Genomic DNA, 22,351 nt, shown 5'->3' with positions numbered 1-22,351 from the left:
ACCACAATCTCACACTATCTATTCAAATAATCTCTTACTTGAACCTTTATAAGGAACAAATGCTTATAAAACATTTGGAGTCACGTGTATGTCTCTAATTCTATTAGAGGAAAAATGTAAAGAATTCTAGAGAAATTTGAAAACATTCACACATCTTCACAAATAAATGGAAGAAGATGGAAAATGTAGAAATTTCTAGTGAATTATACAATCTCTTGTGCATAACTTGGAAATAGAATTTATGTAAGGAATTCTAAAAAATTCTAAATTAATGGAAAAAACTTTAGGATTCCATGAGCGTATAACTAGAAAACAACCTCATTTAGTCAAAAGATACCATGCATTTGAGAGTTTTCTAGCTTTGTAAAGTGTTTTAGTGTAATACAAGCTTTCACCATTTCGATGTTCCTAGCTTCTGTGTAAGAAATAATTTTTTTTTAATTTCCATTTATTCCATTTACTATAATTTTTATTTATCATTTGACTTTCGTGTGTAACAACTTATGTATTATAGATTTAATTAGAATATAGTTATAATTTATTTTTAGTAGTTAACTAGATGATAACTCACTTAAATTTCCTTATTCTTAACAAAAAAACAAAACAAAACAAAAAAATTGGTTCCATGTTAAAATAGAATATTTGTACAACAACTTTTACTTTTGAGCTACATACAAGATAAGAAAAATATATGTATATTATGAGATATCATATCTCGTTAAATAGGAAATACATATTATAAGATATGATTTTCAATAGTGTGAGACCCTCTATGCAAGGTCGTCCTGAAGTCCACCACTCTTTCACGATCATTTGGTTAGAGGAGCCATTTGGGAAACCACCCTCAACTAAATGACCCAACAACCCTTAGGCCGAGTAACTGATCCGTTTCAAAGTAAGTCAGATAGATACATCCTACATGGATATAACATGATTAAGGCTTGACTGTCCATCATGCATTTACACACTCATTAATGCACAAATTATGCTCCAAGCATACTCCATATTAACTGTGGAAAACATTCTATTCTCAACGGCTTATCATGACAACATAGACGTCATGCATTGGCAATCAATGTCATAATATCGCACAATCAAACACAATTAATCCAATCAAGCGCAATTAAGGTGCTATTAAGACACTTGGAAAGACGTTACAACTTAAAATGTATAAATAACTATGTGGACTCTACAAATGGTAGGAACTTTCTTTTTGCAAAATTCCTTTACTTACTTAAACCACTTACTGACTTTAGCATTAGAGGGGCATGCCAGGACAACCTTTTGTGCAAGGATTATAGTTGTTTGCATCTTGAGGGACTTAGATGGAATTGTTGGTCGTCTCCTTCATCCAGCTCGTGGCAACTAGACGAGACTACCTGCTCAGATTGTGTAACAACAAATAGGATATGATATTTTTAAATATACATATCTTATGGACATGATATTTTAAGATAGTTGTAGACCCCTTTAGGTAGTATGGGTTCTTTTTTTTTTTTTTTGCCACACTGAGGAGGAGTAGTTCTTGGGCAACCAAAGAAGACTATGGTGGCAACTTGAGGTGATCGTCTAGGGGTAGCTTAGAGATAGACATAGCTTGGAGGAGAAGCGAGCTAAAGCGGGATACCAGCTAAGAGCTTCAGGGGGGACATGAGGAGCAAACAGGTTTTTGGGAGGCGAGACACTTAGAGAGATACCTAGAGAAAATGAGGGAAAAAAAAACGAAAGAAAGAAAACAATTGAGAGAAAAGGAGCGTCGAGAGAAAGAGAGGAGAAAGGATTCATCTGTCAACATTTTTCCTGGAGGTAAATTCTTCACGGTAACACCCCTTCTCCTTTACTGGTTTCTTTCATTTGCTACTTATGTAATTTGTTGTATGCTTGGGTATGGCTATTGGAGGCCTACATGCTGCTTGTTGATTTTGGGTATGAATATCAGAGGTTCATACATTCATCTCGGCTGATTTCTTGGATTGTTATTTGTTTCATCTCTCGTTTCTCTGATCCCCTTTACGCATAATCTGATTTTGCCTTTAGTTCGTTGTGTTTCATGGTGAGCTTTGTTTTATTCTCTGTTTCTCCCTTAAGACCACTTCGGATTCACTCACCTATGCTTTAGCCCATTGATTTTAACATGAAACATGGCTTAGTATGATACTTGGTTATCACTTTGTGTTTCTTTCATTTGTGCTCGGTTCTATGCACTCATTCCGCATCTGCTGTATTTTTGCCTCATTGCGCTTGTCATTTTATTGATACAATGGAGAAATGGAAAGAGGGCCCATGAGAGGTTTTCGGTCTAGTACTTAGTGTTTTTGGACATTTCGAGTCATCCAATGGTCTCAGAATGCTTCTTATGGGATGGTTTGTATGTTGGTGAGCCATCATCTTCAAGGATTGAGCCTCTGCTTCAGGAACTTGAGCAAAACTTGATTGCATCGGATACTTTGCATGGAAGAGTTCAAAGCAGCAGGCATCCCAAAGTCATCTATCCACATGCATGGGAATCATGCATGCATGGCCATCCCCCATGGACACTTCCACTCACATCTTCATACCCGTTTCTCTCTTTACACCACGTACCCATTCCTCTCACTTTCTCTCACTACCCGCCCTCTACTCAACACTCATTTTCCCCATGCATGGTCATCCTCATCTCTCTCACCTATCCCCTTTTCTCTCTTTACATCACGTACCCATTTTTCACTCACTACCCATTCCTCTCACTACCCACCATCTACTCAACACTCATTCCCTCCATGCATGGCCATCCTCATCTCTCACCTATCCCCATTCCTCTCTCTACACCACGTATTCGTTTTCCAAATGCTCATTAAACTCATGCCTCGCGCGTTTGTATGGCCATGCATGGCCACACTAACCCTTACAAATGTTTCCACCATCTCATTCCATCCCTCAAATTCCATTGCACCCGTCACCATGCCTACATCCCCATACCCACCATACCAATTTCACACTCATGCACACCCGAACCATGCATTCCTCACCATTCCCGTATCCTCAATGCCTTCATTCCCTCTACATTATCATACCCGTCACCCTCTATCCATTTCATACCCATAACCCTACACCCATTTTCCCTCACTGTCATATTTCCATCCTTCATTAAACCCACTTCCCTTGCCGCCTCCCACTAATCCACTATCCATTCCACCAAGGATATCCATATATTTCATATCCACTCATGCTTGTCACCACCCATGTTTTCATTTTTCTTTGTATAGCCATTTCTTAGTCATGTTCACAGGAATGGAGGTGAGGGAATCTAGAGGGTGGGGAGAAGTTTGAAACAAAGGGAAGGGTTTAACTTGCATGGTGGTGAATATGGAGGTTAGGTGATGAGATGGTAGCATGTAGTGTTTGTGTTCCATATAAAAATGGGTTTGTGGGGTTTAACGTGCATGGTGGTGAATGTGCCTAGACCAAGTCCTTTATATATATATATATATATTATTTCCTTAGTTTTCTCCAACTTTTGATAAAAAAAAAAAAAAAAAATTTCAAAATTTTAATCTTAGGATAGTTTTCCATAACTCCATTCTTCACATCTATTTATTCAATTATAATTATTTTCGTTATTATTTTTTTTGTTTATTTAAATTCCATCATCAAATAATTCATCAAAATTTCAATTTTTAAATTTAATTTTGAAGATTTCAATTTTCAAAATTTTTCCAAAACTCCAATTTTTAATTTAATTTTTCCAAAATGCCATTTTTTAAGTTTAATTTTCAGAATTTTAACTTTCCGAACTTTAATTATTTTCAAATTTAATTTTTAAAAATTCCATCTTTAAATAATTCTTCAAAATTCCAATTTCCTAATTTAATTTCCAATTCCCAAAATTCCAATTTTCACATTTATTTATTTGATCATTATTATTTTAGTTATTATTATTTTATTTATTTATTTATTTTTAAAATTCCATCTTTAAATAATTCTTCAAAATTCCGATTTCCAAATTTAATTTTCAATTACCAAAATTTCAATTTTTACATTCATTTATTTAATCATTATTATTATTTTCGTTATTATTATTATTCTATTTGTTTATTTTTTTAAAATTCCATCTTTAAATAATTCTTTAAAATTTTTGGTTTTCAAATTTAATTTCCAATTTCCAAAATTTCAATTTCCACATTTATTTATTTAATCATTATTATTTTTGTTATTGTTATTATTCTATTGATTTATTTTAAAATTTAGTCTTTAAATAATTCTTCAGAATTCTGATTTCCAAATTTAATTTCTAACTTTCAAAATTCCAATCTTCATATTTATTTATTTAATCATTATTATTTCGTTGATTTATTTATTTACTTATTTTTAAAATTCCATCTCTAAATAATTATTCGAAATTCCGATTTCCAAATTTAATTTACAATCTTCAAAATCCCATTTTTCACGTTTATTTATTTAATCGTTATTACTTTCATTATTGTTATTACTATTTTATTTATTTATTCATTCATTTTTAAAGTTCCATTTTTAAATAATTTCTCAAAATTCCGATTTCCAAATTTAATTTCCAATTTCCAAAATTCCTTTTTTCACATTTATTTATTTAATTATTATTATTATTATTATTATTATTATTATTATCATTTTATTTAAAATTCCATTCAAATAATCCTCCGAAATTCCGATTTCCAAATTTAATTTTAAATTTCCAAAATTTCAATTTTCACATTTGTTTATTTAATCATTATTATTTTCGTTATGATTATTTTATTTATTTATTTTTGAAAACTCCATCTTAAAATAATTCCTCAAAATTCTAGTTTCCAAACTCCAAAATTCCATTTTTCACATTTATTTATTTAATCATTATTATTTTCGTTATTACTATTATTTTATTTATTTATTTATTTTTAAAAATTCTCATCTTCAAATAATTCTTCAATCCAATTTTCAAAACTTCCATTTTTAAATAATTTCCAAGTTTTCAATTTTCATAATTTAATTTTCAAAACTCTAATTCTCAAATAATTTGCTAATTTCTTTCAAATTTAATTTCTAAAGTTCCAATTCCTCAATTTAATTTTCAAAACTCTAATTCTTAAATGATTTTAAAAATTCCAATTGCTTTCAAATTTAAATTTTATTAAATAGAAAATATATAATCCTTAAGTGTCAAAGGAAATATAAATTAATAATCGATGATGTCCATGAAAAAAATAGCAATAAAAAATTCATAATATAGTATCAAGTGGCTTTTTATACCTTCAAATTTGTTTAATTTCGCTCTTTCTCGAATTCATGGTATACTTGAAACCTTTTTATTTTTTATGATATTAAGTTTTAGTATCACATCAACCTTTCTGTCTTTTACACTTAGTAATCTACTTTTCTTTTTCAGAGTCTTTTATATATTTATTTTTAATTGTATCCATTATTTTTGAATTTACAAGTATGCTTGTATAAGTACTATGCAATGAAAATATAATTCTTTATCTAAATAAGTAACTCCGCTAAGATAATAATTTCTCTTTATTCGAAGAGTATGTATATATATAAGACAACTTGATTGAGGATGACTTAAAAAGTCTTCCACTATTGTGAGTCGATTGTGGTTGTATCTTAGAGTCGTTATCAATTGTTGGTACCCACACACAAAGAGAGAATAGCGGCTTTAAAGCAATGTGTACCTACATGCCTTGCCAACACATGTCATTTTTTGTCCCATTTATTTCATTTACTATAATCTTGATTTATCATTTGACTTTCATGTGTAACAACTTATGTATTATAGGTTTAATTAGAATATAGTTATAATTTATTTTTAGTAGTTAACTAGAATATTTGTATAACAACTTTTACTCTTGAGCTACATTTAGTTGGCGGTAGGATGGGATAGAATATGTATATCATAGGATATTATATCTCATTAGATAGAAAATACATACCATAAGATATGATTTTCGATAAGATATGATATTTTAAGGTAGTATATCCGATGAGATATGTTATATTAGATTATGTTTATATTTAATATGTGGAATGAATAAAAAAATAATATAGACTATATATGATTTTCAATGTTTAAAATAAAAATTATATCATATTCCAATATTTTTTATTAAAAAAAAAAGGCATTTCTCCTATATTTAACAATATTCATGATAAAAATATTTGAATTGTATAAATAAAAAAATTACATTATGTTATTCAATATATAAAAAAAATTTATATATCATATATTAATATTATTTTATAAATATTTTTTTAGTTTTTCTTTTTTAAGCATATATTTAATTTATAATAAAAATTTATTTTGTAAAATGAATATTAAAAAAATGAAAAATTGATAAAAAAATAAATAAATTTATGATACATGAGATATGCATATCCTATTTTTTAACATGAGATTAACATACCTCATGTAAAAATGATGAAAAAAAAGAGTCAACCAAATATGGTCTTAGTGTAAAAATATGAAATTATAATATAACAACGATAATCAAAACATAAAATTTTATTTTTAACTACATCAAATATAAGTTTAAATTAAGAGTGTCAAAGTTTGATACGATTTTCTAGCATGACTCAAACCCAACATGTTTTTTTTACAAGTTTAAGCTAAATATAATTATATTTGAATAAAATCTATATTGATTTACATAACTCGTTTAATAAATAAGTGGTTTTTAAGTCAAACTACATAACATGAATTCAACTGGAATTAATTTAATTATAACTTAAAACTATTTAATCACATTTAACTCAATTTAAATTTATTTTTAAATAAATAGGTCAATTGAGTTATAAACATATTTGATTGAAACATTAATCACATAGACTTATATAAGACTTAATTTAATCTAATTATTAAATAACTTAAATGAATTATAAAATTTGTTACTTGTTTAATAATTAGATAATATTTGAGTTTATATTTTTAACTTGATTATTATTTATATCGGGTTTGGGTTGATCTATGTAGTAGAATATCCAAATTTTTACATGATACAAATACAACCCACAAACACTAATTACCACCCCTATTTCAAACTATAAAAAGACTAGCATAATTTTCATAATTTTTCTAAATTTGATTTTTGTGTGAAATATATGTTTGGTTCCCATAAAATTTGAGGGAAAATGTGAGGGAAAGAAAATAGCAAGGAAAAGTAAAAGAAAAAAAAAGGAAAATAAAAAAAATACATTCAAAATTAATAAATTATTTATATATATATATTTCTTGAACTCATTTCACTTAGTTTCATTTATTATATAAATATTAAATAATTTTAAAATGTATAAATTCCTAATTAATTTTAATCATATTGAATTTTCTTTAAAAAATCTTGTGGTGAAATCCAATATAAGAAAACTATTTTTCTTAGTATTTTTTTTTCTTTTCTTAATTATTTATGGGAACCAAACATAACCTTAGAAAATTGAGAACAATGTGCAGCAATGTTTGAGGATAAATTATTGATTAACAATATCTAAGAAAAAAAATTGTCATTGATTGATGCTAATTCTAAAATTTCAAACAAACTATCCATGTGGGGTACCATTTAGAAACCCTAATTACACTTTTAAAAAAGGAAAAAAAAATAGTGACATGGACCACATAATCTTATGGATTTCCATGATTAACGAAAATTGAATGCTCAACCTACCAAATTCATGGGGGCTTTTGTCATAAAAATAGGGTCATTAGACTAGTTATCTAAGGGAATTATGACAATTGGTCCATTGACAATCCCAATTATGGCTCAAAATTTCTCATCACAATCTTGAGAGCTTAATGGTCATCTTTGTGGCTTCATAATAAGGTTAAACGAAGGATGAAATTAGAAATAATTTTTTAATATTTTACTTAGAAACAATATTCATTTCCAATGGATGACAAATTTTCAGATCTATGTGATAATATTTTTGAAAATTTGGGTTGACCATATTTTTCTAAAACTCAGTTTTTAAAACCGTTTTTTATTCATTAACTTAAAATCAGTTTTTAAAAATAAGTTTCAAAATTTTTTTATTTTTAAAAATTGGTGAAAATAACTTTTACTTATTTTCTAAAAATTGTTTGAAAAAAATAATGATCAAACAATATTAAAAAAAAATTTAAAAATAGTTTTTTGTTTTTAAAAACAAAAAATTATTTTTAAATCACATGATTAAACAAACTCTTAGTTTTTAAAATAATTCTAAATTGGTTTTAAGAAAAAAATTTATTTAAAAATTTAAATATAAAAAATAATTTTCTTCCTCTATTATGGAAAAAACATTCTTTATTCACGTAGCCACGCAAATTTTTGTTTTTTTTTTGTTTTGTTTCTTATTATATTCCAAAACACTATAAAAAAACATTTAAAAACATCATAAATTTATTTTTAAAATTAATAAAATTTCAAAAGATGTTTTTAAATAAAACTTTATGGGTTTTGTTTATTTAAAAAATAGAAATTATTTTTAAAAATAGTTTTGAAAAAGAATTTCTTCTACTTTTCAGATACACACTTCCAAAAAGATTTTTCAATTACATACGAACATAAAAAATAAAAAAAAAACCTTGAATTTTAAATTCATCAATACCCATTTCGTTGATGACCATCACCGGAAAAAGAATCATTTTTTCTTGGAAAAAAAAAGAAGAAAAATTTATTTTTAAAAATAAAACCATAGGACGGAGGACGGAGGAAGTCGTTATAGGAAGAAAGAGCCTGTTTGGACGCACAAATAAGAAAACCCTAAAGTGGGGCAAGGACCTGTTTGGAAACAGAAACGGCGCCGGATAAGAGCGTGCGCAGGATATAAAATGGTCCTATCACCTCCCAGCGCAAATTAGGGTTCATCACCAGACAAAATTTTTCTGCTCACCACCTTTTGCTCCTTTCATCCCTCTCCACTGCTCCATCAATGGTATCCCTCTCTCTCTCTCTCTAAATCTTTCTCTCTCTAAAATTTCATATAGACATATATATATATAAATTTGTAAATATTTATTCATTTGTAGTTTTATATTTTTTGTTTGTTTGTTTTTTTTTTTGGTAGATATGAAGAAATTATATGATTCAATTCAGCTATTTGTATAATTTTCTGTGAGTAATTTTAGATTTTTACCTTTTTTTGGAAATGTGTTAGAAATTTAATGTAATTTTAGCAGACTTTTCTATAATTTATGGTGAATTTGATGTTCAATGCATTAGTGATGAAGGTGGGAGTTGGTGGAGCTTGAATTGGGTTGAATTTTGGTGTGAATTAAGAATTTTTTATTTGGGTTTTCGGTTTTAAAATCAGGGGAGGGTTCCATTTTGATTTTGGGGGGGTGGGGAATGGTACGTTTGGTTAGGGGGAAAATGTGGGAAATGGTTTTGAAAATGTGAATATTGTTGTTTGGGATTTAGTAAAATGGAATTGTATGATGAAACTGAGCTCAATTTTGATCGATTTCTCTCATTTGTATGCAGATGTGTGTGATATCCATGGTCAGATGCAATACTTTGTTGCAAGGCCTTTCACCCTTTTCTCTTCTCAATTGACCAGACAATTCAAGCTTTCACTGGTCAACACTGAAGGTGTGTTTTAGATAACTTAGATCATAGAATCATAATATCTAATTGCTGGTAAAAAAATTTTGGAGTTTGTCTTTTAATCTATCTAAAAGTAAATTTTTGTTATGATTCTGTGCTTGAATTTGAATATTTTTGGGGTGACATACGACAGATGCTAGCTGTTAACTTCTGTTAATTGCATCAGTGTATGTTCCAGAGTTGCAATATTATTTTTTAACAAGTAGTTTGTCGGTCTATTTTGCACCTTAATAACTATATCATCACTGTTGTTTTGAATTATTATAACATATTCTTGTCAGCTGACTAAAAAACGTTAGACGATGTGTATTCTTATTGGTTTGTTATCATTTGAATTTGATTGTCTCTGTTGGACTTGAGCCACTTAAGTGGGTTTTTTTTTGTGGATAAACTATCATGTGCAGGATCTTAGTTTGCCCTTGTGAGGGTTACTGAGAATAATAGAATGTCTGAAGAGGCTGGGCCGATGCTAGTTGTTTACGATGACCCTTCAGATCAAAGATCTTTGTCTTTGGATGATACGAGCAGCACAGAGGAATCACCTGATGAAACGAGGCTTTCGCTAGAAACCACAACTGATGCAATCCCATATATTGGCCAAAGATTTGTTACTCATGATGCAGCTTATGAATTTTATAGTGAATTTGCCAAACGATGCGGCTTCTCAATCCGGCGTCACCGCACAGAAGGAAAAGATGGTGTTGGCAAAGGACTCACGAGACGCTACTTTGTCTGTCATCGTGCAGGCAACACACCTATCAAGACCTCAAATGAAAGTAAACCTCAAAGAAATAGGAAATCCTCACGGTGTGGATGTCAAGCTTACTTGAGGATAAGCAAGACAACAGAATTAGGAGCACCAGAATGGCGTGTCACAGGCTTTGCAAACCATCACAATCATGAACTCTTGGAACCAAACCAAGTTCGTTTCCTTCCTGCGTATCGCACCATATCAGATGCAGACAAGAGTCGGATTTTAATGTTTGCCAAAACGGGAATTTCAGTACAGCAAATGATGAGGCTCATGGAGCTTGAGAAGTGTGTGGAGCCTGGATATTTGCCATTTACTGAGAAGGATGTGAGGAATCTGCTTCAGTCATTCAGGAAACTGGATCCGGAGGATGAGAGCATAGACTTGTTAAGAATGTGCAGAAACATCAAGGATAAGGATCCAAACTTCAAATTTGAGTTCACACTAGATCCAAGCAACAGGTTAGAGAATATTACTTGGTCATATGCTTCATCAATCCAGTCATATGATGTCTTTGGTGATGCAGTGGTGTTTGATACAACACATCGCTTGACTGCTTTTGACATGCCGCTTGGGATATGGGTTGGAATAAACAACTATGGTATGCCTTGCTTTTTTGGCTGTGTGCTTCTACGAGAGGAAAATTTGAGATCTTTCTCATGGGCATTGAAGGTAATGGAGTGAAGATAAAATATTTTCCTGAATCAGCTTATCACTTAATATTTCACATCTGGTCACCTTCCTTTTTTCCTGATCCACTTAATACCACTTTTGGGCTGGCCAAAAACTAAAGAAGTAGGGTGGGGTTGGGAAGGAAATGTAAGTTTCAATTTTGATAGCTATGATTAATAGGCTAGCAGTCACGAGACAGTTCATGCAGTTGATGGTTAGAAATGATTGGATTAGTCATGTGTTAGGCCATGTCCACTAGTTAGTTGATATTAAAGCTGGGAGCCTCATGATCTGCTGGGAAGTTTATATCCTCTGAGTTCCAAATTGAAGAACCGTATAAAATTGGCCATGTTGGCACAGAACAACTATCCACCATGTTTGTTTTATCCACTTCATATTTTTTTTGATAGGTTGTTCTATCCACTTCATATGAAATTAAATTTCCCATGAATGATGTAGATTGCATTTTCTTGTTGCAGATGAGCACTTTCAGTTATGTGTTACGTTCTTTTGGTTTGTTCTTTCTTGTCATTCTTGTTGGACTGTAGAGGAATTGCTTTATTCTTGATAATGAACCCTCTGCCCATACAAATGCACATATATTTCCTCTCAAAGAGCTTTACTAATACTAATTTTATATCATCTGTGTTCTGTATTACAAATATGAAAGGCATTCTTGGGGTTCATGAATGGGAAGGCTCCACAAACGATATTAACTGACCAAAATATGTGTCTCAAAGATGCCATAGCCATGGAAATGCCTACTACTAAACATGCACTTTGCATTTGGCTGATTGTGGCAAAATTTCCATCCTGGTTTAATGCTGTTTTGGGTGAACGATACAATGAGTGGAAGGCTGAGTTCTATCGACTGTATAATCTGGAGTCTGTTGAAGATTTTGAACTGGGATGGAGGGACATGGTCAATTTGTTTGGATTACACACTAACCGGCATGTGGCCAATTTGTTTGCCTTACGGTCACTTTGGGCGTTGCCATACTTGAGAACCCATTTCTTTGCGGGAATGACCACAACTGGCCAATCAAAGTCAATTAATGCTTTCATTCAACGGTTTTTGAGTGCACAAACCCGGCTTGCACACTTTGTAGAACAAGTATGTTCTCTCTTGCTATTGCTACTATGTTCAATTAAATTAATTGTTGCTGTCATTTGTTTGTGTTATATATATAAATGTCATAATTGTACACAGAATTTTGCAAACAAGACTTAATTCTTTCATTTTGGTTTAATTGAATTGAAGATTTTGGGATGTGATCATTGTAGTATTGGCCTTAATGCATACATGGATTCCAAATTGGATTATGGTTTTGAGTAAGTTCTGATTTCTATTTCCTAGGTCAATCACTGCCATAAATCTCCAAGTATAGAAAGATTTAGGTTTTCTCTAATACCAACATCTTCAGGTTCATTAGGTTACCAATAGCATCTAGAATGTCTGTCATTTAGCATCTTGGAATCCCCTTACCAAGAGGAAAAAATTGTAAGGAGAACCTCTTTTCTTTGTTTGGTACAGAAAAGTGTAGGTAAAGGAAATACAAAGGAGGAGAGGAAAGTTCTAATTCTCTTCCTTATTCTTAAAAAGGGTGGGGAAGGTTAAGAGAGGGGAAAGATTTGTTGGGGTCTCTGGACTAAAGAGACCTTCTTCTCCCCTGTCTTGCAACACTTTTAAATGTGATCATCTGTAGCTTCCAACAGGTTATCACCATCATTCTGCCAACCTCCAAATGTTTTGGTCTGGCCACTACCGTCACTTAGGTGATTTCCAACAATCCCTCTCTTCTCTATCTTTTCCATCCCTAGCATTCCAACCTTCATTTATCAATTGGTCTAGACCATGGTTCAAAGTCGTGGTATTAGTCATTGATTTGGAGGGTTCCAAGGAATATCAGTCTTAATATCTCAGATCAGCATTGGACGATACACAAAATATGTTACATTAGGAACTCCAAAATTTTTAATAGAATTGTTAAATATATTACAAAAATAAATACAATCACATAGACTAAAAAAATTAATAAATATATAAAGAGAACATTATTCATATAGGGATAGAAGCATATTAAAATAAATTTAAAACTTTTTTATTTATCACCCATACTAAATATTAGATAAAACTAGTAAATTTTTTATATATATAATATATTGTTTAAATTCAATATTTTGAAAATTTTAAAAAATAATCATGAAACACCTTTCAAAATATAAATATCAATTTTCCTATCAAATATATTCTAAATAAAACCATAATAAAAAAAAGATTTTTTTATTAATTTTATTTTCATTTAAATAAATAAGTTAAAAAAATAAATTAATAGAATTTTTGTATTAATATTTATATTTTATTTATTTTATATAAATTTAAATATTTATAATGATTTTAGATAATCCCAAATCCCCAAATTTTAGATAATCCCAAAATTTTAAAATAGAAGTTCTTTCTCTCCTATTTCCATCAAATCCCTCCCCCCTTCTTCTCTCTCTCTCTCTCTCTTGTTTCTTTGCAACAAATCCAAAATACCTTTTTCATCTATCATTTCTCTACAACAACCTACATACCTATTTTTACAAAATACCCTATTCATCTTCTATCCACGGTACCCGTTCAACTCTCAAACAGTTGTTCACAATATTTCTTCACAATACCTATTTCTCTATTCATGTCTCCATTACTTTAAAAACTACTCTCAACTCAATGACAACTTCTCACATCATTTTGAAGTTTGAAGGCATTACTTCGATGAAAAATACCCCCACGAGGATGCAAAAGCTTAGGTTTGAAGGATGAAAATGAAAATCAGCTTTGAACTTTCCTTATTTTTTATTTTCCCCACCAATTTTAACTTGGGTATCGGTCTGGTACTGGCCATGGCTGAGGCAGATACAACTTGGCTGAGTCCTACCGTTCTCGGCCGAGATTTTAAACCTAGGTCTAGACCGATTATGTAGGTTTCAATATTTTATTTTAGGTAAAGGAAAAATATGACCTTATGCAAATAGAGAAATCAATTAGTACATAATTATAAAAGAGGAATATGCTAGAGACTTCAATATTTTCTTTTAGGTAAAGTATGGAGTTGTACAAACAAAGAAATCAATTAGTAGAGAGCTTCAATAAAAGAGTAATATGGTAATTTAATTTTTTTTATTATCGTATTGACAAGCTAGTATTATTGATCTTTGATGTGCTAAATTCCTATTGTTTGTGATAATTAATATTAACTCACTATCTTTAAAAATTAAAAGGTAGTTGATGATGGCAAATGAACCTCCCACATCTCTATTCCTACGATGTTCGAGTCCACCTTTTTTTTTTTTGTCTATTTTCTTTTTTCTTTTATTTTTCTTCCAACAACCAAATAAGGGGACCAAGTTCTGTTAGGTCTCATTTGGATACATATTTTTGTTTTCTATTTTTAAAAACAAAAAATATTAGTAAATCCTATTTAAAATATAGAAAGTCTTAGAGGCCTATCTTTAATCGATAATGATTTTTAAAAACTATATAAAAAAATTAAGCTATTAAAAATTTTGAGATAGAAGAATTAGAAAGACTCATGCCTTCTCTTGCTTATTTGCACTTAACCCCATCAGTTTCAGATGCAAGATCTTGGTGTTTATCTTCTTCAAGGTTATTTACAGTCAAATTTTTCTTTCTAACCTTGTCCCACCTTTTTTATTCATCTCCAACTTTCCTTACTAATTTTGTTTGGAAATCTCAAGTCCCTTTTAAGGTTAAGTCCTTTATTTGGTTAGTGGCATACAAGAGGGTAAATACTAATGACTTGCTACATTTGAGAAGGCCCTACAAAGCTCTCAGTCCTAACATCTATAAGTTGTGTATGAAGCATGGAGAATTGGCAAATCATCTCTTCTTACATTGTCCCTTGACAATAGGATTGTGGCATAGATTATTCTGAATAGCCAAGATGGATTGGGTCCCCCTAAGAAGCATTTTTGACATGATGACCATCAATTATAAGGGTTGTGTGGTGAGAAAGAAATGTTAGAATATTTGAGGATAAGGCAAGGAATTAAGAGGTTCTATGGGATACCATTCACTTCCTTGCTTCTTTTTTGGCTTCTTGCACCATGTTTTTTAAGGGCATTCTCCTTAATGTGGTTCAACTAGATTGGCTAGCGGTGTGTAGCTCCAAGGGTGTGGACTAGTAAGGAAAGTTAGCTTTGTGTAATTACCAAATAGCTTTTTGCTTTTGGTATTCATTATGTTTAGATCTCTTTTGTGGGAGGATTCCTCATCCTTCTTTTGTACTTCTTAAATCCTTTTTCAATATAATTCATTGTTGTTTCCTATCAAAAAATTTTTTTTTACTAGGTCAAATTTAAAAAATAATTTTAAAATTGTGTTAGTGCTCCTTAATTTTATATTACTACTATTTTCTATTTTTAAAAATAAAAAATAAGGAGTGTATCCAAATGATACCTTAGTAATTTATTTTTCTTTCATTGCTTTTTTCCTTGGACAATCAACAAAATAAAACATCGTGTTCTTTTCTTCTTAACATGTTCCTCCTTCAATTTTCCTGTCACTTTTCAGTTCCTCTCTATTTGTTGAGATTCAAACAAGTCCTCAAAAAGTAGAAAAGTGAATAGAAAAAAACTGGAAGATTGGAATTACAGAAGCAAGCATGTTGTCTGTTGTCTAGTTTATGTTTGAAACTCGGTTTTTTTTTTTTTTTTTTGCCTTTTTTGGTGTCTGAAACTGGAGCAATCTCCTTCCTTCATGGAGTTCTGGATTGGTTGATGGTATCCAATTTGTGTCATTTTGCTTAATAGTTGGTCTATTGTCTTTGGATTGTTTGGTTGGAAATCTTTCCTTGTTACTGATATAGCTGTAGGTAAACAGGTAGCTGTTGCTGTAGATTTCAAAGATCAGGCTGGAGAGCAACAAACAATGCAACAGAATCTCCAAAACCTTTGCCTGAAGACAGGGGCGCCAATGGAATCCCATGCTGCCACAATCCTCACACCTTATGCCTTTACTAAGCTCCAAGATCAAATTGTTTATGCTACCCACTATGCTTCGTTTCCCATGGAAGATGGTTTTCTTGTAAGACACCATACCAAACTAGAGGGAGGTCGGAAAGTGTATTGGGTTCCAAGGGAAGGCATCATAAGTTGCAGCTGCCATCAGTTTGACTTCTCTGGAATCCTATGCAGGCATGCCCTTCGAGTTCTCTCAACAGGAAATTGCTTCCAAATACCAGAGAGGTATCTTCCTGTCCGCTGGCGGCGCATTAGTACATCATCCACAAAGCTCTTTCATACTATCCCAAGTGACCATGCAGAAAAAGTCCAGTTATTGCAGAGCATGGTATCAACTCTTGTAACCGAATCAGCCAAGTCCAAGGAGAGACTGGACACTGCAACCGAGCAAGTTTCCATCCTTCTGTCCCGGATAAGAGAGCAGCCAGTTTCAATACAAGGTACAAGAGACATTCCCATCCATAGGAATCTTTGATTTGAGTCGATACCTTAAACACCTTAACATAGTCAAAACTCATGGGAAGCAGAGGGAAACCCATGAACAACTGGTCATGGAAGGAACTTGGGTCGATTCTGTATAGCAAGATTTGGGAGAATGTCTGCTTTTACAGGGTTGGGAAGCTGCCCTGGGGCCTGAAGTTCTTTGCATGACACTTTTTTTGTAGGCTCACATGCAATCAAACCAATACAAGGTGTTGTCTTTCTCAGACATGGATTTATTTCCCTGCTCTTCCCAGAGACTCCCATGTGTCTGATATGTACAAATATCTGTTTGTTGAAAGAGAAAAAAGAAAAGAAATTTTTTGCATTGTGTATGCCCAACTGTACTGGTCATGAGAAGTTACATTACCTTGGAGTCATTTGCAGATTCAATCTCATTCTACTTGTTCCTCATTTGTTCTAGCTCTGAAACAAGTTTCCCAGTCTAATTTTTCAAGTTTCCAAGATAAGCTAGGTTCATGAGAGAAGACCACATCCTTCAATTGAGGTAGTTTAGGGCTTGTTTGGACTCACTTTTTCAAAGGCAAAAGCTCTTTTCTAAGACCTTGTTTGTGATAAGAATTTTTAGAAATGTTTTATACAGAGCTTTCAGTTAGGGGTAATAAAGTTTAATATGACTCAAAACCAACATTTTTCTTGGATTTGAATTGAATATAATTAGGTTTATGTCAAATTCAGGTTGACATGGATAACCTGTTTAATAAATATACAGTTTTCTGGTCAATTTGTATAACACAAATTTGATTGGAATTGACCCATTTAAGAATTCTATTGATTAATCTAATTATAATTTTAAACTATTTAACTCATATTTAATTCATTTTAAATTTGTTTGTAAATAAATAGGAAATTGAGTTATAAATATGTGGTTGAAATATAAATCATATAGACTTATATAAGATATAAGTCATTTTGATTATTAAATAGTGGATCTAAGTTTTAAACGAGTTACATGATGTGTTACTTTTTTTTATAATTATGTAGTATTTGAGTTTATATTATTTATGTCGAGTTATGTCAGGTTTATGTTGATCTGTTGAATAGAATATTTAGGTATTGACATGACACAAACATGACCCATCAACGTGAATTGAGATGACTTATTTACACATTGAAGGAATAAAGATACCCATTTTTTATCAAATGTAAGGAGGAAAACACATTTTTGCCTAATTAAATCATCTAAAAAATTATGATCATCTTTATTTTTTTAATAAAAACTTTTTTAAAATAGAATTTTCAAACATAAACTTCAATCATATGATATTAGTATATTCTACAATGGAATATGAAAAGTTGGGCTACATTTCAAACAATGTTATAGTTTCTTGTTTTTGACTTTTAATGTACTAAATTACTTAATTCAAAAAAGGGGGAAAAATTTTAGGGCATTGGATTGGTATTTTATCAAATTTGGATTTGGATTTTCAATGATCATAATTAAATTTAGTGCATGTTTTTAAAAACAAACAAAATTTTGTTTTAGAATTCAAATATGAAAAATTAATTTTTTGACTTATTTTCATGATGGATATCATGTAAAGACACTTATTTACAATGCAAAAAGGGAAAATTTTATAAAATATATTTTTCATAATTTCAATTATTACTTAAAACACTCTTAAAAATAAATAATTTAAAATATCTTGTAAAAAATATTTTTTTTTTGAATTAAAAATTTTGTTTTGACACTCACACTGACGTGGCAAAATCACGAATGACACTATACATTAATGAACTGGAGTTGACCGTAGGTAATCAGAACCCATTCAGTGTTATCCACCCATGGACCGGGCCTCATCAAGCCCAAACAGCCAGCCCAGCCCAGACCAACCCAACCCGACTCCATCATGATATTGAATGATTCGCTGTATCGTAGCTCCATCCTCTCCGACTCTGAGCTTCCTCTCCTCTCCCCGCTTCCAGCCACCTTAAGGTTTCTGTCGTCTCCTCTCTTCTCTTCCCTCAATTTTTTTTTTAAAATTTTTAAAATTTTTTTTTTTGGCGAATTAAGAGTATCATGATACTGTAGTAGCTGTAAAACACAAGGCCATCGTCATTACATTACATCTGTGCTGCATTCACAATTTTGATTCTTTAATATTCCTTTTGTTTTTTTGGTTTCATTTTCATCCTGGGTTTTGTGGGGCTTCTCCAATTTTTCATATTTATGTTTTTTTTTTTTGGTAATATGATATGTGGGTTATGGGTTTTGAACGATTTTTTTTTTCTTTGGGATTTCTTGCTATGTATGATTAGATTTTTTTGATTTAATGGGTTTTTTCCTGTTGTTTTTGTTTCCAATTACTGAAAAATTCAACCCAGTTAAGCTAAATTATTTTCTTAGGCTTATTGTTTGTCCTGTAGTTACTGTAAAACACAATGTCCTCATCATCATCATACATGTATGCTACATTCAAATATGTGATTTTGCTTTCATTTTCATCTGGGGATTTCTGGGTTTTCTTTAAATTTTTTGTTTTTATTGATGGTATGTAACTGTTTAGTAATAGAGGTAATCAGTGGGGGGGGGGGGGGGGGGGGGGGGGGGGGGGGGGGGGGGGGGGGGGGGGGGGGCGGCGCGGGTGAGGGAGGCGCGGGCGTTGTTGGATTGCGGGTATTTTGATTTCTTGCAGTATTTGGTATAATCAAGTTATCTTTGATTTCTTGGCAGCTGCTGCTTCTTTTTCTTCATTTTTTTTCCACAATGAAATTAAAGTTCAACCTTTTTAAGCTAAATTATTGAATTTTGATTTTGTGGGCATTGGTTTCCTGTTAATTGAACCTACTAATTATCAATAAAAAAAGTCGAATGCTAGTGAAAAGGTAGGAATTGTTCTGGAATATGGAAGGTGACTTGATTGGAAAAGGTTGAATATTTAAACGCACATGGATGTGATGATTTAGGATTGGAGTAGATTGTGGTTAATTGGTGTTGTTGTTGCTCTCGGATTGAGGAGATGGCAACCACATTCTTCTCAAGTGGCTCAGTTTTTGTGGGCTTTCTCAGGTGCAGCCTTTTTCCCGGATGAGCTCTCTGACTTGCTGGCATGGGATTCTAGTTGTCACAAAGAAGATGAAAATGAGAAAAATCTTTTGAAATTTGAATTTTTTTTGGAGTTAGGATAGTGAAGTCTGAATATTAAGTATGGATCCTAGTTCATGTGTTTTATATTTCAGATACTAAAATGAATACTCAATGAGATGGAACCATCTCTATGAAGGGCTTTTGGAGCTTTTGAGGGTTGAGATCAGAAGCCCATTTTTTACAGTCTTTACTCTTGTGATTTTGGGATTACTTAGGGAAAGGAAACTTGCCCTTTCAGATTTCACTGGGAGGTTGTTATTAGCTGAAGGCATTGTTTATAGTCATTGTTTTCCTTCCTTTATTTCTATAGGTTGTTCTCATACACACGCTGTGAACTAGGGTTTGCTTCTAATGCATTTAGTATATTCTTCTTACTAATAGAAGAAAAGGATTTTGAATTGTAATTCTTTGCTCCATATTAGGTGCATGTGTGTTTTCACATGTATGATAATAGGAATGCCATGTGGAATTCTCAGTTGATACCTATAATTTAGATTACTTGACTGCATTTTTTATTTGTGTTTTCTGACCATTTACTATTAGAAATTCATGTTCATAGATCATTGGAAACAACTTTAGCCATGTGTAAAGTTGAAATTTGTCGCACTTTAGGAAAGGTTGAAATGACAAAATATGGTGTTTTGGTTCATCTCGGCAATCAACTTGACCTTTGAACTTTGAACTACTTTAGTTTTTCCTTTTTCTCATGGATCCTTTTTTTTTCATCTTATGGCCTTTTAAGACCGAATAGTTGGAGCTTCCATACAATATTTTATATATCAGATTTCATGTGCTTATTGTTCCTTTTCTAGTTATTTTTTTAACCATTTGATGTTATCAGTTGAGCGTGAAAAATGTGATTTCTATTATGTGTTGCAGTGTAGCACCGGTTGAATTGTTCTGGGGGAAAATGCATCCGCCTTTAACCATATACAAGCACCCAATGTGTGCAGAAGTGAGTATATCTCCCTGATTTTTCTCCTGAGTGCACAAAATGCTTGTCTTACCATTCCTGCTCATGACATTGGAAAAACCATTCTACAAATTTGTTAACCTTATGTTGGGTTCTTGGAGAATTTGAAGGAAAATGTAAGGAAAAGAAAATAGAAGGAAAGAAAAAATGAGGGAAAAAAATGGATTTAAAGTTAACAAATTATTTTTACATATTTTTAAAACTCATTTCATTTATTTTTCCTCTCTATATAAAAATTAAATAATTTGAAAATGTATAAGTTTTTAATTAATTTTAATTATATTTTATTTTTGTTGTATTTTCCATGTTAATCCATGCATGAGTTTTTTTTTTTTTTTTTTCCTCTTTCCTTAATACTTTCCAATAACCAAAAATAGCCCTAATAAAATCTTTAAATGAATTAAAGAGTTTTTATCTCTTTATACAGCCAGTCAGAAGCCTAGTGGAAGGGGGATTAAGCTATGCTGATAGCTATTGTAAAACCTTGTGAACTCAACTTCTGAAGACCTGTTGTTTATTAAAAATATATTTGGCATGAATGTGGCAAACTAGTGAAATAGGGCCCAAGCCAACCCCAACTAGTTGGATTCAGAGCTGAACATAGGGTTTGCAGTGGCGACATGATTTCCATATGGAACTTTTTTTTTTTGGTGCTTCAAACACGATGTTTCTTTCCTTTCATTTAACTGTCTCAATGATAATTTCTTCCTCTCTGGAAGTGTTCTTTTCTCCAAATCAAGTAACCGAAAATAGAAACAGAATAATTATTTTATAATTGATTTTTCTTTTTCCTTTTTTTTTTTGGTGGGTGCAGATTATTGAGGCATTCCAAAAATGTCATTCAGACCATCCTGTTGGAAAATTCTTTGGTGAATGTACAGAACTCAAGATAAAACTTGACCGCTGTTTCAGGCAAGAAGTGAGCTCAGTATATTTCTGTCGTGCCTCTTTCTGATGAGCATCTTATATAGGATTTTGCTGTAAGTTTTTTTTTTAATTTTTCTTTTTCTTTTTCTATTCTGCCGCAGAAAGTTGTGAAGCGGAAGAAAAACTTAGAGAAGAGCAGGAAACTGAGGGAAACACTACAAGCTTACAGGAAGGAAACTGCTGAGGGGGGCAATTAAGAGAACTTCATGCAAGCTTAACTATGAAGTTGGAGTTGAAAACCCTGAACCCCCCTTTTTGTGATTCAAAGATTTGTTTCCAGCCTTGCCCGTAAAATATTACATGGCACATTCATAGACGAGGGGATATGTCAAAATCTCCAACATTTCATACTGCGATCTCTTAATTGTGTTGATCCATTTTCATTAAGTTTGCTGTAGTAATAATTTGTTAACCAAACAGATCCATATAGAATGATGCTTTGAAAGGAAACAAAGTTATATTTTGAAATTGCAGTATTCCCTTCAACTAACCATTGCATGCTTTTCAAGTGAAATTTTCTGCTCTTATGTACTTAATTTTCGGGCTTTTGGCTGCCTCGAGCATCCCATCTTTGATCATCCTCGATTAGATTGTCATTTTCTTGAGAAACTGATTCGGGTTTTCTGAAGGATTCTCCCAGTTTCCTCCTCTTCAACTAGGAAGTTTGGATGCAGACCCTCATGTTTATCAGTTAGCCAAATTTCTCTGTAGCCTCTATAGCATATTGTTTAAATGCAGGAAAAAAGGTTCTTCCCAGCACTTTTATTGTACAGATTCTCAGTAAACAAACATGGTTTCAGACTTTCAGTATCTTCATTGCTGGTAGAGCAAAGGAAATCATGATT

At 31.7% G+C, this 22,351-nt stretch overlaps 2 protein-coding genes across 4 annotated transcripts; both read left to right on the top strand.

Annotated features, from left to right (window-relative positions):
* Window positions 1-8,809: 8,809 nt before the first annotated feature.
* On the top strand, window positions 8,810-16,925 carry LOC117926830 (protein FAR1-RELATED SEQUENCE 11). Its single transcript, XM_034846121.1, has 5 exons — window positions 8,810-8,898; window positions 9,447-9,554; window positions 9,974-10,992; window positions 11,663-12,106; window positions 15,878-16,925. Exons 3-5 carry the CDS (start codon window positions 10,015-10,017, stop codon window positions 16,490-16,492), a joined length of 2,037 nt encoding a protein of 678 aa, XP_034702012.1. The 5' UTR covers window positions 8,810-8,898; window positions 9,447-9,554; window positions 9,974-10,014; the 3' UTR covers window positions 16,493-16,925.
* A 1,426-nt stretch (window positions 16,926-18,351) lies between these two features.
* On the top strand, window positions 18,352-21,992 carry LOC117926854 (COX assembly mitochondrial protein 2 homolog). 3 transcript variants are annotated; one of them, XM_034846144.1, is made up of 4 exons: window positions 18,352-18,454; window positions 20,486-20,561; window positions 21,394-21,507; window positions 21,608-21,992. In XM_034846144.1, exons 1-4 carry the CDS (start codon window positions 18,369-18,371, stop codon window positions 21,701-21,703), a joined length of 372 nt encoding a protein of 123 aa, XP_034702035.1. In that variant the 5' UTR covers window positions 18,352-18,368; the 3' UTR covers window positions 21,704-21,992. The 3 variants fall into 3 exon arrangements, with proteins under 3 accessions (XP_034702035.1, XP_034702036.1, XP_034702037.1); XM_034846145.1 differs by having other exon boundaries at window positions 18,353-18,454; window positions 21,394-21,498; XM_034846146.1 differs by lacking the exon at window positions 18,352-18,454 and adding an exon at window positions 19,214-19,528.
* Window positions 21,993-22,351: the final 359 nt, after the last annotated feature.

Source organism: Vitis riparia, chromosome 12, assembly GCF_004353265.1.
Source record: "Vitis riparia cultivar Riparia Gloire de Montpellier isolate 1030 chromosome 12, EGFV_Vit.rip_1.0, whole genome shotgun sequence".
Classification (NCBI taxonomy): Eukaryota; Viridiplantae; Streptophyta; class Magnoliopsida; order Vitales; family Vitaceae; genus Vitis; species Vitis riparia.
The sequence above is the reverse complement of the archived record's forward strand: the minus strand, read 5'-3'. Positions and strand labels throughout refer to the sequence as shown.